General features: G+C 44.1%; 1 protein-coding gene across 1 annotated transcript in view; it reads left to right on the forward strand.

Annotated features, from left to right (window-relative positions):
• Positions 1–18,216, forward strand: part of SHANK2 (SH3 and multiple ankyrin repeat domains 2) — a 512,140-nt gene that overhangs the window by 50,125 nt on the left and 443,799 nt on the right. Inside the window, exons 5-6 of the mRNA XM_015410855.1 lie at positions 2,959–3,075; positions 10,105–10,182. Of these exons, the coding sequence (XP_015266341.1) occupies positions 2,959–3,075; positions 10,105–10,182 (195 nt within the window). The remainder of the gene's footprint in view (positions 1–2,958; positions 3,076–10,104; positions 10,183–18,216) is intronic.

Raw genomic sequence — 18,216 nt, forward strand, 5'->3', positions numbered from 1 at the left:
AGGAATGCCAATTGACTTGCATAGGCTCCATTGAAATACATTACAGTACAAGGAGGGTTGCAATAAAAATGTGGAATGGCTTTTCCATTAGGGTCTCTGGGCCCAAATAAACTGGGAATGGAATGAGAGACCATGGAGTGGAATGCCAGCCCCTAGGAGTAATAGAAGTGGTCTGGGACTGGAATGAGAGACCACGGAGTGGAATGACATCCTCAGGGTTTAGCAGGAGTGGTCAGGGACTGGAATGAAAGGCCCAAGAGTGGAATGACAGTCCCAGGGTGGAGTGGGAGTGTTCAGGGACTGGAATGAGAGACCACGGAGTGGAATGACAGCCCCAGAGTGTAGCAGGAGATGTCAGTGACTGGAATGAGAGACCATGGAGTGGAATGACAGCCCCAGGGTATAGCAGGAGTGTTCTGGAACTGGAACAACAGGTCCAAGAATGGAATGACAGCCCCAGGGTGGAGAAGGACCAAGGAGCTAGCCTAGAGTGATGGTGCAGAAGGTGTTGGGGAGTGTTCTCGTCAATGGCTGCAGAGAGTCAGCTGTGCCAATCCTCTACAAGCTCATCCAATAAGCCCCCCGAGGGCATCAGATCCCGCAGAGCCATTTGAAGCTACATAGGGTCCATTTGGCTCTGCCAGTGAGCTAAAATACGCTTGCCGCCCAAACAGGTTTGGGGTGGCACATTCAGATGGGCCTTTAGGGCAGTGATTCGGTCCACTGTATCCCCTGCCCCAAAGATCAAATCAAGTGTGTGCCCAGCCCGGTGAGTGGGAACTGTTACATAATGGGAGAGTCCCAGTGCTGCCATGGACGACACTAGGTCCACCACCTGTGTGGAGGCTGCATCATCCGCATAGACATTGACATCACCCAAGATTATGAGTCTAGGGTGCTCCAGTGCCCAGCTCGACACAACCTCCATCAGGATGGCAGGCTAGTGGCCGGTGCGTTGGGTGGATGGTACACCACCCAGATAGCCAAACTCTCCCCGGCTTCCCACACTACGTCAGCACACTCAATGCCTGTGAGCTTTGGTAGTGGGAGCGCCCTAAAGGAGTAAGCCTCCCGAATGCACAGGGCCACTCCACCCCCCCACCCCCTGGTTTGTGATTGGTGAAGGATCAAATACCTGTGTGGAGCCAGTTGGGAGAGAGCTACCATCTCCCCATCTCATACCCAGGTTCCGGTCATGCACACTAGGTCAACATGCTGCTCAAGCAAGAAGTCCCAAAGGACCATGGTCTTGTTATTGATAGACCTGGTGTTATACAACTCCAATGTCAGAGGGGGGTCATTTAGCCTAGCCCCACTACCTACCACCTTCAGGATGGATGCAGGCTGGAAGGAGGCCAAGCTAGTCTGCTTCTCTGTCTCCTTCCCTTATATCTATGCCTATTCCCACTGCTGCACTTTCCCTTCCCCAGGAGCACTGGAATCCCCTGCCCTGTCAGTGCCATATCTAGTGGTCTTCGCCAGGCCACAGATCTGCTAGTTAAGATGGCTGACTGACAATACTCAGTTTATGGTCTGCCAGTAGTAGATGTACTCCCAGTGCCGCTGAAACCTTACTGTCCCTAATCTTTCCTACACATAGATCAATAACTGCGCCCCAAGCCACACTCCTGATTATACGTTCTTTAAACTGCAGATAATCTTCTAGTCTGATTGCTGGTAATCTCTAATACACCTGGCCAGTAAATTTCATAAAGGCTGGTGGTTTGTGATGAGGTTCATGCAATCCCTAGTCACTGCAGCTCCACACAGAGAAAGAACCGGAATAATTCAACTGTTCTCATTAAAACCACGCTGCCTCTTTATTCTGTTGCTTAGTTTTAATTACACATCAGAGTAGTGCTTAACATTATTTTCTTCTAGATGGACTTGTACCTTCCTCCAGGTAGATCAGCTTGCCTATAGCTGTAGTTCTTTGAGTGGTCAGCTATGAATTCTAACAACCAGTCCACCTTCTCCTCAACAGGTACTTTACCTTCCTGCAGCATACTATTTTGGAAGTGAGTGAATGGGAAAACATGACACCCGCCCTCCTCTTGGATATCTGTTGCTGAGGCTATGCCTCTAAGGGAGAAGGCTTTTTCCTAACAGCTAGCTCTGGAAGTTTCATATTTAAGGCTCTGAGCAGATACTAAGCTTATCAGTTTGACCACTCAAATAATGTCAGTTAGAGGTAGGCAAGCTGGTTTTCTGTATCTGTTTCCCTCTTAAGCTCTACAGCAAGAATAACTTCAGAAACACACACAAAAAAGTTTGCATACATATGTTTTTTATTTTAATAATGAGCTTTTGCGGGAAACTATCATGTAGAGACTGTATTTCTTTTTCAAAGGAATTTTTAAAGATATTTTGTTGGCCAGTATACTGATTCATGACTTATATCAAATATAAAAGTTTTTGACATTTTAGCATTATTAAAGTGTTCTATTTGGAATGATCCAACCTTTCATTTCAACACATTGATGTTCAGGGTATTAATTTATCACTCCTGTATCATCTGGTTTACCAAAAGTTGGAAAGCTAAAGAGTTTGAAAATGATTTGAATCAAAATTGACAGAAAAGGAGCATGCTATCACAAGTTTTGTTGACAAAAGGAACCATGAAAATTAGCTCCGTTCTTTTAGTGCTTGTTTTAAATGTTTTATCGACCAGTGTTGGAATATGATATGCCTTTTGAATCTACTTTGAAATAATGGTCATATTGTTTCACCACCAATCCAGGCAGAATTTCTGAAAGAAGAGGATAATGAAACTGTGCGCATATTTCATAATGCTCATCTCCCTCTGTACAAAGAATTCTGTGTACATTGGCTCTAACACAGTACGCCATGTTAAATATCCTTGAAAAGAGTATTCCATTAAGCTAGATGTTTTATGATGTATAATTACAATGTTTAATTATGAGGTGCAATTAAAATATGAACTTTGAATCTTTATAGGCATGTCGATATGGCCATGTCCAGCATTTAGAACATTTTCTGTTTTATGGAGCAGATATGGGAGCACAAAACGCCTCTGGAAATACAGCATTACATATATGTGCACTTTACAACCAGGTTAGTTATTGTCATTTCTCTTTTGATAATATATATCTTTCACTGGAAATGTTGACAGTTACAGATATTTTCTTTAGGGTCTTTTTTAATGAACAAAACAAAGGTAGATTGGAATGAAAATTGAGACTTTATCATTCTTTAATTTTACAGACGATAATTTAAATATCTGCTTTTTCTCATTTTAGTTTTGATTCTCAGACATTTTGGTTGCCTAAAAGGATGGGGCATCAGTGTCTTCAAAGGTAGCAAGTACTCTGCTATTTCCAGATGTAGCTTTGTTCCTATGGGCTAGGGACATTTGCAGAAACAGATTTTTTTCCCTGAGCATCCAGCCATTTGGGGATGTGGGTGGACCCATACATCCATACGGATCTCTGCAGAGCAGTCCTGTGTACCTACCTAACAAAGAATGGGTGCTCCTAGCTCTGAGGGCGCCTGGCCCCAGAATGAGAAAGAGGCGGCTGGGATGTAGCACAGCTTTTGCAAAGACTGTGTTTTTCATTACGGTTGCCATTTTTGGCAAGGGTGCCAGCTGGAAGCCTGACACACACAGTGGCCACAGCACTTATCGTTTTTGCAAACAGCCTGCTACAAAGGTAATTCTCCGTGGCTCTCTCTTGTTCTTTCCCTGTATTAGCATACCCAAATTGGCTCAAGGTTGCTGGGATCCACTCAGCCCTCCCAGGCCTGCATAGTACTAGATCACCCCAAATTGACCAACATTGCTTATAATACCAAAAGCTAGCTGTCCAAGGCAAAAGCTGACAGTGGCCTGTTTCTAATGGTCCATGCCACCTGAAGCACCCCTAAACAAGCAGAACACGCCGAACCCCACTGTATTCCATTAAACTGGTGATCTGTCCCCAGTGTTCCCCCGTTCAGTTTGAAGAGTCTGCACAACCTACTCCTGACCTGTCCCGTCTCTCCACTGTTTGACCCTCATCGCAATAACTGAGCTGTTTTTCCACGGAATACTCCCCGCACCTTGCCGACCCTCCATGCATTGTGTATGCTGTTGCTGTTCCAGGGCCTAGAGCAATGCACCCCTAGATTTGTGCCTGCAGATAGTAAAGGTAAAGGTAAAGGTTCCCGTGCTCGAAAGCCAGTCGAATCCGACTCTAGGGTTGCGGTGCTCATCTCCGTTTCAAAGCCGAAGAGCCAGCGCTGTCCGAAGACGTTTCCGTGGTCATGTGGCCGGCATGACTAAACACTAAGGCGCACGGAACGCTGTTACCTTCCCACCGAAGTGGTATCTACTTGCAATTTCTTGCTTTTGAACTGCTAGGTTGGCAGGAGCCTGCAGATGTGACACCATTATTAGCAGGATGAGAACCATCTGCTTTGCTGCCAGATTGCTGCATCTGCACAGTGATTCAGCCTCCCCACACTCCCTCAAACCCACAGACACTCACACACACAAAGACACAGTTGTGGCCAATGAAGACACTTTATTGTAGGGCTCCAGGAGGCAAAGGAGCTAAGAAGACCAAATTCCACCTCCTCATAGCCTCAAAGGAAACGGGTGTTACTCTCCAGGGGCCGCTTGCAAATGGGCCAGAGGACCAAGGGACCAGCAATCTGCAGATGAATGGCATCTTCCAAATACAGGCTTCTTCTGCAGCCAGGGCACAGTGTAGGCTGGGTGGTCAGTCGAGTCAGAACTATCCCTGTTTGATATCCACCTGTGGGATGAATGAATGCAGACAGGAGCATCTGCAACAAGATTGGTTGGTGGGCACTGAGAGGTCCCAGAGGGGGTTGCCCATCAGTGTTCCCTCTAAGCTGAGCTTCTTGCACTGGGTGCACCGATTTACAGCCTACAGATTTTCCTCTCAGCGCAGTTAGTGGGGAGGATGGAGGTCATGGAGGGGAGCCAGGAGAGAATGGGGGTGGGGGGAAGTTGGGGGAGGCTGAGGAGAAGGGACCATTGAGCCAGCAGTGTGGGCCAGCACTCCTCCGTGGCCTCCCGCTGCCGGGGCCATTGCTTGTGAGGATGGAGGTGCGTGAGGCAGTGAGACACAACCCCCATACACAGATCCTGGGGCCAGCTTCTCTTGCCCAGCTCCTTAAGCCTCTAAACCACTGGGGAGGAGAAACCTCAAAGCCAGGCCTGCATGTGAGGAGGAGACCTCCCCCCTGCATGGAGATCCTGGGGCCATCTTCTCCCTCCTGGTGCTTTAAACTGTCGAGGAGGAGAAGCTTCCAAACCAGGCCTGTGTACTAGGGGGAAAGAGCTCCCTCCTGCATGCAGATCCCAGGGCCAGCTTGTCCTGCCTGGTGGTTTCTTTCTTTCTTGGACTCACCATAGAGACCACTCAATGCCCCAGGGGGATACCTGTGCCACAGCCATGCCTCACCAGGCATAGGCTTGTACCATCCAAAATTCTCTCACCTGTGTGGTTCTCATGTCCAAATGAAATGTGCAATAAGGCCCACCTTTGCAGCTGTTCCTGCAAGGGAATGAGTTCAAGGATTATGTGCTAACCCACTCCACTCAGGCTTTCCCACCCCCACACTTTCTCTGAGGGAGAACCCAGCAACTGCCTGAGCTGCCAGTCCAGTCAAGAGCCAAAAGTGTTGGCCCCCTACCCTGGCAGCTGTCCTGGCCCAATGCCCATACACCAAATCCCTTTGAGGAGCTGACAGTGTGTTTGGGGGGGGTCAGGGGCTCCTCTGGCTGCTGGGGTCAAGGGTGGGAAGCTGTGTTGCCAGGGAGTTGCCTGGCTGTGGATGGGGGGAATGGAAAATGGGGTTGAGGGAACAGTTCCCTGCTTACCTGTCAATATGTAGCCACCACTGTTCCCTCTAAGCTGAGTTAGTGTGAGCTAGCTCACAGTTTTTTAGCCTCTGGCTCACACATTTTTGTCTTAGCTCAGGAAACATGGCTCTAGAACAAGCTAATTTATGCAGCAGGCAAATCGCTCGCTCACAATTTTAATGCCAGTAGCTCACAAAGTAGAATTTTTGCTTACAAGACGCCACAGCTTAGAGGGAACATTGGTAGCCACCCTTTTGATTCCTGGCTGAGGAGATGGGGTACCTGTTTAGGTTGAGAACTGTGAGAGGTCGGACACAGAATGTGGATTTTGCTGTCCCTGTTGGGTGCTGATACAAAGTGCTTGTCCAGTGGTGCTAAATGCCCTCTCTGTGCTTTCCCCACCCCGTAGGTGCTTAGGCACTCATTCTAATTCCACAAGGCACAGAGCTGTCAGACAGTGTCTTGTGCCACACGCCGTACCTTTTGAGTTGTTGGGCATCCTGGCTGGGGTTTTTGTAGGGCTGGGGTGTGTGATGGGTGCTGGGGAGAGGGCTTGGCCACTATAGAGAAGGGGGATGATTGGAAGGGGGATGCCCTTAGTTGGCATCCTGAGCTGATAAGGGACTCATAGGCATGGCCACAGCAGTGGGGGGCACTTTTTTTTTTTTTTAACTAACAATGGCTGTCTATGGGCTGTACCGCCATTTTTCATGGCACAACTTTGCACCTTTGGGAGGGGTGTTCCTTGCCTGAAAGGGCTTAGGGTGCCTCCTAACTGCAGCCACACCCTCTGATCTGTCCACATTGCTACTTGCACAGAGGCCTGCGCCACAGTTGTTCCAGTGTACAGCCACTGTGGAACTGTGCCAGTGGCTGAGAGTCTCAGAGATACCCTGGTGTAGGAGTCAGTCGGCTACCAGAGTCCATTCCCTCTCCTCCCTTAGGATTGCCCTGTTAGGCTTGGTGTTTCATCTTTTGGGGTCTTTAGCTTTTATGCATTAGAAATGAATTTTTCTAATATGCTTATGTTTTTAATATGGATAATTTATAGTGAACATTTTATGATTGTTTTATGTAGGATGTTATCTTGTAAAGCACCTTGAAAATGGGTTCTGTCAAAGGGTATAAACATTGCAACTAAATAAATGTATGACAAATGGGAGTTTACATTATATGAGCACTTGATTTTTAAATAACACTTCACTATTATAGGTATTGTGCTTCTAATGCTGCATTGCATTTGAAATACACAAGTAATGAGGCCTGTTATAACTAGTGAAACATCTGTTAAGGCATCTGCTTGTTAATTAATCATTGCTTCAATCTTAAAAGCTCTGTCAAAGCAGATAACTTTTCTTCCCTTGGTATGTCTAAAATATCTTGAATGTAGCAAAGGATTGATATTTGAGATACAGTGTGTCAGAATGCTTTTTAAAATCCTAAATTATCAAATTTGGCACCTAATTATTAAAAGCTGATCTAGAATTGCCATGTGTAGCACTCATTGTTACCTGTGAGACAGCTATAGCTGTAAAGAAAGTGAAAGCAAACTCAAAACACTTCTGAGTCTAGGCTACTGTTGCCAACTCTGGCTTGTGAAATTCTGTCCTGAAGCTGCCATTTCCTCTAGGGGAAGAGATCATTTGTCGTTCCAGGAGAACTCCAAGCCCCACCTGGTAACTGGCAATCTTAGTCTAGGCTCTGTGAGTATGAATTAGGCCTGCCAGGTCTCCCAGTATAAGCAGCCAAAAAAAGGGGGGGAAAGCCAGTGTACAGTACAAGGAACAGCAAAGAACACACCACTGACTGAAAATAAATGCACAAGCGAATTAGCAAGTATATAATAATCATAAAAGCATAACAGCAAATATAATATGAATCAATTGGCCAAGGTGCAATAATAAAGCATAATAGAAGCACAGTCTACAGTCTTTCCATGTGTCTACTCCAAAATAGAAGCAAATATCAGAGTCCAAATTGAAGTGTAAGTCATCAAATTTTCTGAGCCATAAAAAGCCGACGCGTAATCCGGATGCCTGATGCCACGTTTCGAATAATTCTTATTCAAGCATGGCTGTAATGGGACTGAATGCAAATTCAAAACATATACAAGTGAGAATGCATACAGGATATAAATATTTGAAAAGTTCAGAGCTGCAAGGAAAACTATTATGCTTTATTATTGCACCTTGGCCAATTGATTCATATTATATTTGCTGTTATACTTATATGATTATTATATACTTGCTAATTTGCTTGTGCGTTTATTTTCAGTCAGTGGTGTGTTCTTTGCTGTTCCTTGGTCTCCCAGTATGGCAGGAGATCTCCTGCTGACAGCTCACTTTGCCTGCCAAAGCTCTAAGTGGTGGTGGGAGAAAAATAAAATAAAAAAAAACCAGTGACATCAAGGGTGTTGTTATGTCACTTCTGGAAAGAAAACCCATAAGAAACATATGGTAGTTCTAAGAATCAACAGACACTGTATGGTTTTACCATAAAGTGTCTGGCAATTCCTAAAGCTACCCTACATCACTTCCAGGTTTCCCCGAGAAGGGACACAGAAACCCCTCTAATGCTGCATCCCCATCATGTCCCAACTCCCAACCCTCCCACCAGCTGCCAGGCTCAGCCTATCAACGCTAGTATGAACACAGTGATAACTAAGTCGTGAGATATTTTTCTCTTTATAGGTATCCATTCTTGCCTGTATGAGCATGGGACTAAGGTTTGGGTAGCTCTGAAGTCAGCCACAGGCAAGGGACTGAGGAAATTTGAAGCACATTTCCTTGTACTCTTCTTAGGGCCAAACTACATGTGATTCTCAATCACAAGAATATCTTCCCTGGTTTTTTCTTCTTCTTTATAGTAGCTTCAAGAATCTGCAACTTGGAATGTGCAGTATTTTTTTAAAAATGAAATTTTTGCCCCGAGTGCTTTTTATTGTGCTGGGGAAAAGATAAGAGCTGCTTCAAATTGCAGCTTTCTTCAGCTACTTAAATTAAAATTAGGGAAAAACTTCTGACTCTTTGGACATCAGCAGGTATGTCAAAGATTGCAGATCTTTGTTTCTCCGGAAAAGACCAATTGCATTCATGTACTGCTTCAGTTCAAATCAAGGATGTATAAAGAGGTGAAAGGTATAGTTGCCAACCTCCATGTGTAACAGTGCAATACATGTGAAAAATGTTGTACACGAAGAAAAATCACTTCATGATGTTTTTATTCTTTTCACAGCAGGACGTCAACAGACAGTCAATGGAAGACGAACTTCCCCAGAGTTATTGTTCGTTTCGAACTCTCTTTTTCACACCACGGTCTCAGTTCTGAATCCATACATCACAAGACCTTTAGTAATCGGCTTTTTCCAGTTCCATGCAGAATATTCAAAAGCTCTTGGCAACAGAATATATCAGTCGGGCGAACAAGCCTATGTATTCTGTTGCCAAGAGCTTTTGAATATTCTGCATGGAACTGGAAAAAGCCGAATACTAAAGGTCTTGTGATGTATGGATTCAGAACTGAGACCGTGGTGTGAAAAAGAGAGTTCGAAACGAACAATAATTCTGGGGAAGTTCGTCCTCCATTGACTGTCTGTTGACGTCCTGCTGTGAAAAGAATAAAAACATCATGAAGTGATTTTTCTTTGTGTACAACATTTTTCACATGTATTGCACTGTTGCAGTTTTTCTGTTATAATCAATTATTGTTATACTGCTGCCCCATGTATTTTTCTAACCTCCATGTGTAGCCTGGAGATCTAGAATTACAACTGATCAGATATCAGTTTCTTCTGGAGTTAACGGCTGCTTTGATGGATGGACTCTGTGGCAATATATAACACTGAGATCCCTCCCCCCTCAAACTTGACCTTCCCCTGGCTCCATCCCCAAATGAATTTCCCCACCTGGAGTTGACAACCCTAGCCAGAGGGGATTTAACCTATCAACTGTCTTTCAGTTTTGCTAACTGAAACTGTACTCCTCACACAGATTTTGAAAATAGATGACTTTCCCCCTTCAAAATGATAACAACTGTGCAGAAAGAGGGCAGTTTTGATTAATGGAACTATGAGGACACTGAAGGGTTTTAAAACCTCTCTTGCTCCCTTCATGGCTCTAACCTAGACCAGGGCTGTGCACACATTTACTCTACTTTTATAAATGAACTGAGATCTGTCATTTTCATCTTATTTGTTTGTGTCCTTACATTTCATTGAATAACATCATCATTCTAACTGTGAAACTATAACAAACATTTTGTTTAATCTATAGGACAGCTGTGCAAGAGTTTTGCTGTTGCGAGGCGCCAACAAGGAATTGAAGAACTATAACAGTCAATCTCCTTTCCAGGTAAAATTAAATTGGACTGAAACATTTGGGTATAACGATACTGACTAGGAGGTATCCTTTCTCTGGAAGGGGTGACTGAAATATAGATGTAGCAATAAAATGGCTGTGCATTAAACTTTACTTTTTTTTTTAACATCCCCCTCTCTTCACTCGGCTCAGAATGGTTCCCATAGGAACCCTCATTTTTTGATTGACAGCAACTCTGTCATGTGAACCATTCTGAATACCAGTTGAAACAAACAGGGTCACATGATACTTTGCAGGTAGAACCTCATTCCCCCTCTGGCTGCTTTTCCTCCCCATGCTATCTCCACTTCCTAAGGTTGCCAGGTTGGATTGACCTAGCGGTGGGGGAGGGACTTTCTGGGAGTGGGAGGAGTACGTGACATGCATGCAATGTAATGATGTCATGTGTAAGTGACATCATCATGTTGGTGACGTCATGCAGTGACGCTCTGGTATTTGGGGCAAAACTCTATGATTACTATAGAATTTTGCTCAAAATACCAGAGCGTTGCTGCATGTGGCTTTGCCAACATGATGATGTCATTTCCATGTGATGTCATCGTGTTTGGGGGTGGGATTCCCTCCTGCCAGCCAGCTGGCCAGCAGTGGGGAAGAGGCCCAAAAATCAGGGGATCTCCCACCCCCAACTGGGGAATGGCATCCCTACTACTTCCTTCCTACCCTCCCCCTAGTAGTATTGGCAGTTTTTCCTTTTTGCTGATTCCTTCCTTCCCTCCATCCCCTTCTCTCCCAGAGTTGGCTCCATCTTTCTTCCTTCCCTTCCTTCCCTTCCTTCATTCTGACTCCACCCATGTTCTTTTTTGCTCTTTTTTTGTGCTGTTGTGTGACAGGAAAAATAAGTAGAAATACAAACAAATTAAGACACAATTGTTGTTCCATTCTACAGTATTCTGCTTTTCTATTTGGAAATGAGACAATGAGGTAATTTTGTAAAATCCAGCTACATGTAGGTGATGCACCAACCCTGCTCAGAAGGCAGAGGTATGAATTAACATTGGGACTAAATAGGGGAAAATATACACAAGACTGCTGATCCCACCCGCCAATGGAAAAAATGGGAATTTTAGAGAGCACTGGAACAGATTTTTATGATTTTTTTTTCTTTTGGAATGAGTGATGTGTTTTTTAGGACAAAGTTTTACTCTCTCAAAGGGTATAGTATGAAAATGTGTTTTTAAGGCAGTCTACAGCATTAGAGAATGATCATTTCTGTGAATACTGTAGCAATATACAATATTTTCTAGGATATATTTATTGTGTAATGTGATTTCCCCCCTACAATTAATATGCTATAGCGTGTGTGATGATAGTACACTATGGAATAATTCAGCATTTTTATATTTAAAAGTTTAACTCAAAATACAAACATGCTGCTAATCCTAAACTCATACCCTGCCACAAATTTTGTTAGCCTTTACAGCAATTATAGCCCATTGAAGAACATAGCTGTAAGCATAGCTTTATGATGAAGTGAATCAACAGTATATTTTCAATACGTCACCAAGAGAAATGAATTGTTGAAAGACAGTTTATGTACACATCCTTGTTCAGAAGAAGATCATTGTCGAAATGGCACACCATTCCAGAGACCACCGTCTACATTCACTATATATATTACTTATTTTCTGTTAATGTATATTATGATTTATGAATATAGTACCAAGCGCTAAATTGTCACCGTTCTTTTTTCCTTTTTTCATTGGACTTATTACTGTGCCCATTCTTGTAACTATTCTCTAAATATTTTATTTTATACATTGTTTTATATGCATAAGGTGGTATATTTTATGTTGCTAAAGCAGTAAAATAAGTGTAAGTTTGTTAATAAGAAAGTAAATATTAGACATGTTTCTCTTCCCTCCCGATTCTATTTTCCCCCCTGAAATTAAAAAAAAAAACTTTTCTAGAAATTTTACATTTTTGTAGGGTGTAGGCAGACTGGCACAACTGACAATGCACTGGTAAATTTGTTTGTGAAGTAAAAGTGCTGTACAGTCCATTTATATTACATCTGCCTTTCTTGAGTCATTGCCATCTATTTTTATTTTACTTGACCCACTTGATCAGAAAAATTCAAGTGACACCGTTACAGAATTACAAAGGGATCTCTTGAGTTAATGGGATTTTGTATACTAAGTACTCATTCTATAATTAGTATGTTAAAATAGTGAACTCTAAGCAAACTATCAAGTGCTCACATTCATTAGCTATTTTTAGACACTGCATTTAATTTTTATCAAACCTCTAATTTAAAATACCCTTTTTGAAAAGTTGAGGGGGGAAAGATTGTCTGGATTTTTATTTGGGGTATGTGTGTATATGAGTGTGAGAATGAATATCACTTTGGTCTAGTCTGGATAAAAATGTAAAACGGAGCTATCCTGATAATTTTGAGAAAATGTCACAGTAGATAAAAGGCTTCCACTTTAAGAGGTGAAGCTGTGATAATGGGCTTTCTTTTCTGCTAGTTAATGGAAGGGTATTGAAATTGTCATCTGTATTTGTGGCTAGGAGTAGATAGTTTTAAAAAGACTGCTATCATAAAATGGTTAGGAGATCTATGTCAGACATTTTAAGGAGTGAGTACTTTTAAACAATACCCGATACAATTTTTGCTTTCTCAGAAACATTCAAACCATAGATTGTTCATGCTTATGATCCCACTTACTCTAGAGTTTTTTCACAGCCCACCATATGAAGTGCTTGTCATTACAGGGCAACTGACACACCAGCCAAGTTGCAGGCCTTTCAAGCTAAATCAAAACGAGTAAGGAAATTGTGTGTAAATGTTGAATAAGGGGTGGCAAATTGTTGGGGGACCTCAAAGGCATGTTGCCAGTGATATCCATTTCATCAGCCAGAGTCCGAGTCCACAAAAGATAATTCCAGGGACTCTGTGTAATGAAAGGCTACCTGAAAAGAATATACTTGGCCTGGGGGTTCTGTTATCTCGTAGGCTGTATGCCCCTAAAGAAAGATAAACTTGAAAATCCACACACATACTTTCTGCGTGCTTTTCTATCCCTTTTTCTCACCCTGTGTTATAGAAATAAAGCTCTGAACACTACCTTCAGTGTAGTCTCCAAACTCCACTAGTAGGGTTGCCTGGACTCCTGCTATCGGGGCAGATCTCTCACCAGCAACCCTCTCTTCCCATCGCTAATCAAAGCAGCAGTGGGAGAGAGAATTTTTTTTAAAAAAATGACTGTCAGGCCAATAGCATTTTCTGTGGAAAATCTGGAAGTGATGTCATTCTTCTCTAGGAATCCCCAGAAATTCTTACCGCAGAGTTTCTAGTAATTCCAAATGAGGGCTGATGTCACTTCTAGATTTTCTATGGAAGTGATGCTTCTGCCACCCACACATGTCCCCACCTCCCACCAGGCAACCCTACCTGCAGGGCAATCAATCATATAGCAACAAGCTAATATGACAGGCATCTGCTTTAATTAAACTACATCAAGGGACAGATCCTACTGATCGTGTCACATTCAGTTCCCTCACAATTCCAGGCCTGCCATATGCCCAGACGTTCTGTCAAGTCAAACAGTGCTGGAAATGGGCAAGAAGGCTTACATGATTGAGCATGCTACCCTGAATTGGAAGAGCTTTCCTTTTTCCACTCAGCTTTGTGCATTCTTCCAGTGATACCTGGCCCTGAATTACTGACCCATTTCCCAGCCTGTGCCATCACCTTGACATCCAGATCAACCATGAACAAACACATCTGTAGAAGAAGAGCTGCCTGTTGCACATGTAACCCTTGCCCCTCCGAAGAACAAGATAATATTTGTGCCTCCTCTTCCATTGTGATATCTATTCATGTGTAGGTGGAGTAATTGTAGCAGCCTGGCCTCAATCTCCCTCGACTTCAAACCACTAGAAATGTTCATTTGCTGTCATCTAGCCCTCTGATCTTCCTCCTATATTGTGCCATCCGGACATAGCTTCCAAAGTTAGCACAGCTACATATTCATTGACTTTCAGCAGTCACCAAGCCCTGTAGCTCTCATTAATAGGAGATAAAATTGGCCATTGTTTGGTCTAACCATACCTTGCCTCTTCCTCCTTAGTCCAATGATATTTCCAGTACCTTCTGGGGACCACTGCTATTGCCATGGTCTGTGCTTCACCACCATTGTTCTTTTTTCTTTTTGAACTTCTGGGCAAAAACAAGATGAATACTGAACCCTTGTTCCAGACTATGATCCTATTTATATGTCCGTGTGTAAAGTGCCATCAAGTCACAGGTGATTTATGGCAACCACAGCAAGGGCTTTCAAGGCAGGTGAGAAGCAGAGGTGGTTTGCCATTGCCTTCCTCTGCAGAGTCTTCCTTGATGGTGTCCCTTCCAACTACCAGCCCTGCTTCACTTTTAAGATCTGAGGAGATTGGGCTATATACCATGCTGCCTTCCCTCACCCTTTCTTTATATGAAACTTAGAACAGAGAGAATGTCTCTGCAATGGTTTGCTCCAGTTATTTTTGCCCACAGGCCAACCAGTGACGAGAGTCCAAGTGATAGTATGGCTTGGCTGCATGCGCTGGGCCAAACAGCCCCAACCACAGTGTCCCATAGCTATCCCTACATCCTCCCCCTCTCCTGTTGCAACATGCACAGTAGGTCTGTCTTGTTTCAGAGCAGAGAACCTGGAATTTTCAAGTCAGTGGCATTAATTACACTAAGCGGCTGTTTGGTAGCTGCACAGCATCTACTAGAACTAGATTACTACCAGCCTTTGAATACTTTGAGGTCATGTGTGTATGCCTTTGTTACAGTAAGAAGGGGGAAATGGTGTCTTGTTTTTCTAGGAAATTTCCTTAGACCAAGGATTCCTGGAAAATTCAGTGGCCCCCTGCCAACACCACCACTCAGGACTAGGGTCCCCAGTCCCCAGTCAGGACTAGGGTCCCCACTCAGGACTAGGGTCCCCACTCAGTTCCTAGTCCCCACTCAGGACTAAAGTCCCCAGTCCCCTTTCTGGCATTCCTTCCCTCTATTGGCCAGAAGGTAGGACCCCCACCCCCAAACAGCCACATCATGCGGGACATCCCCAGCACAATGACATCATGTGGAAGTGACATCATCATGTTGGGGATGTCACGTGGCAACACACTGGCTTTTGGACAAAACGATGGTTTGAGGGCAATTTTACCATAGAGTTTTGTTCTCAAACCAGATCGTCACCGCCTAACATCCCCGGTGTGATAACATCACATCCACGTGATGTCATTGCATTGGGGATGTTGCCCAATGTTCCCACCCTGTTCGGGAATGCCCTCAAATACCCCCGCTGGCGAGAAGGTAGGACCTGACAACCCTGCTCAGGACCTCCTGAGAACATCTAGATAGACCCACTGAAAAGGCACCCTTCCAGCACAGTACTAGAACAATAACAAAGTGACAGGGTAGAAACCCTAGTAAATATCCTATAACCAACCTGGTAGCACCTGTGCAGTCTAGCACGTGGAGAATAGATTAAGAGAAAGATCCCAGAGAAGCCCTGACCTGAATAGCCCAGGCAAGCCTGATCTCATCAGAATTTGAAAGCTAAACAGGGTCAACTCTGGCAAGTATGTGGATGAGAGACCCCCTTGAAATACCAGAGCCGGGAGGCAGGGGCAGGCTTTATTCAAAACCAAACAAAGGTTTAGTGGAAAAGAGGGCCAATATTAAAACCTATTCATAAAAAGAAGTACATGTATTTATTGATAATATCAAGTTAAAACATATATAGGGGCCCAATTACAGCCAATATACATAAACCATAATCATAACCATAGCCCACTAAACCTTTGTTTGGTTTTGGATTTCTTTGTTAGGTTTAGTTTTCTTTCCCTTTTTTGTCCCTGCAGGCTTTATTCAGCCATCTCTCTGAATATCATCCAGTCCCCCAGTAGGGGTCGGTCACCAGAGGTCACCATGACTTACAGGTGCACGCACGTGTGCACACACACACAAAAAAAATACTAAAAAAAGATCTCAGAGAAAAAACTTGTATTAAGTGAAGCCAAAAAAAGGCATTTATGTTTTTAAAAGTTTATTATAAAAGTGAGGGGGGGGGAAAGAAGAAGGTGATTGGATTCCAGAAGGGGGTTGAAAGGGGCAAAAACACTATACAGGAAAAGGCACACAACAATAATAGCACAGGGAGATTAAAATGAAAAGCAATACCATTGAACTACTTAGGCTAAACACACATTACCTAAACTGTAGCAAGTTCCTCAGAGCATGTGCAGGGTTCCTTACAGTAACAAGAGGTTGAAAGGGTTGTTAATCCAACACCCTGTGGACCCAGTTTCTGCTGAAGACTGAAAACTCAAGACAAGTGAAAATCCCAAATGTCCAGATATTTGTGGTAAATGAAATTACACCTAAGCCAGCCTCTTTTCTGAGAGTGAGGAGCTCCATCTCTGATGTCAACTATTACCAATCAGAACCATATAAAATACTAGGAATAAGGCCCATTGTGGAAATAAATATGAGCTCTAGAAAGAGGCTCTGGGAGAGTGCCCCGGCCTTGGGTACTCAGTGTCAATTTGCTGTGGTGGCTTCAGCAGGGTATGACACCGAGTCCACCATTTTATCTAGAGGAACTGATCTCTGCTACTTGAAGAACAGTTGTAATTTTGAGTGATCTTCAGCCCTCACCTGGAGATTGGCAACAATGGTTCCCATGAGGGAATGGCTGGTTTGGAGGGTAGAGTCTATGACATTGTACCTGCCTGAGGTCCCACCCCTCCTCAAACCCCACCGTCTCCAGGCTCCACCCCTCAAATCTCCAGAAATTTTCCAACCTGGAGTTGGCAACCCTATCTCCTTCCCAGACAACCATCAACCTACCTTTATCTGCCCCTCTGACTTCAGCTTTCCATCTCCTCCCCCCTCTCTCCTGGAGGGAAGTTGTAATTCTGAGTGATCTCCAGCCCCTACCTGGAGATTGGCAACAATGGTTCCTCGTGAGGGAATGGCTGGTTTGGAGGGTGGAGTCTATGGCATTGTACCTGAGGTCCCATCCCTCCTGAAACCTCACCGTCTCTAGGCTCCATCCCTCAAATCTCCAGGAATTTCCCACCTGGAGTTGGTGACCCTATCTCCTTCCCAGCCAATCATCAACGTACCTTTATTTCCCACTCACTCTTCAGCTTTCCACACACCTCTCACCTGCAGCCTCTACTGTGCTCTGAAGCCCTGACTGCTACGTCAAATTGGCTGTCATACAGGGGCCATCTCAGCAGGATATAAGGACACAGAGTTCAGCATTTTCTCCCGGGGAACTGATCTCTGCCATCTGGAAAACAGTTGTAATTCTGAGTGATCTTCAGCCCTCACCTGGAGATTGGCAACAATGGTTTCTCCCAACAGGCACTAAGGGTACCTCAGAACACATTTTACCTCAGAACAGCAACAGCAAACTGTTTAGAATGTTAGAGGCAAAGGCCAATCAGGCCACATATGCAAATAAGTCAAGAATACAGTGCATTACTTGCCCCGCCTGAGAGTTCCTATCTATAAAGGTAAAGGTAAAGGTTCCCTTGCTCGAAAGCCAGTCGAATCCAACTCTAGGGTTGCGGTGCTCATCTCCGTTTCAGAACCGAAGAGCCAGCGCTGTCTGAAGACATTTCCGTGGTCATGTGGCCGGCATGACTAAACACCAAGGCGCACGGAACGCTGTTACCTTCCCACTGAAGTGGTACCAATTTATCTACTTGCAATTTCTTGCTTTCGAACTGCTAGGTTGGCAGTTCCTATCTATACCTTGTGGCTAATAGCCACTGATGGACCTCTGCTCCATAAGTTTATCCAATTCCCTCTTGAAACCGTCCATGCTTGTAGCCGCCGCCACCTCCTGTGGCAGTTAATTCCATGTGTTAATCACTCTTTGGGTGAAGAAGTACTTCCTTTTATCTGTTCTAACTCAGCAATTTCATTGAGTGCCCATGAGTTCTTGTATTGTAAGAAAGGGAGAAAAGATCAGTTCCCTTAGAGAAAATGGCAGCATTGGA

Source organism: Gekko japonicus, unplaced genomic scaffold (assembly GCF_001447785.1).
Source record: "Gekko japonicus isolate JY-2015 unplaced genomic scaffold, Gekko_japonicus_V1.1 scaffold65, whole genome shotgun sequence".
Classification (NCBI taxonomy): domain Eukaryota; kingdom Metazoa; phylum Chordata; class Lepidosauria; order Squamata; family Gekkonidae; genus Gekko; species Gekko japonicus.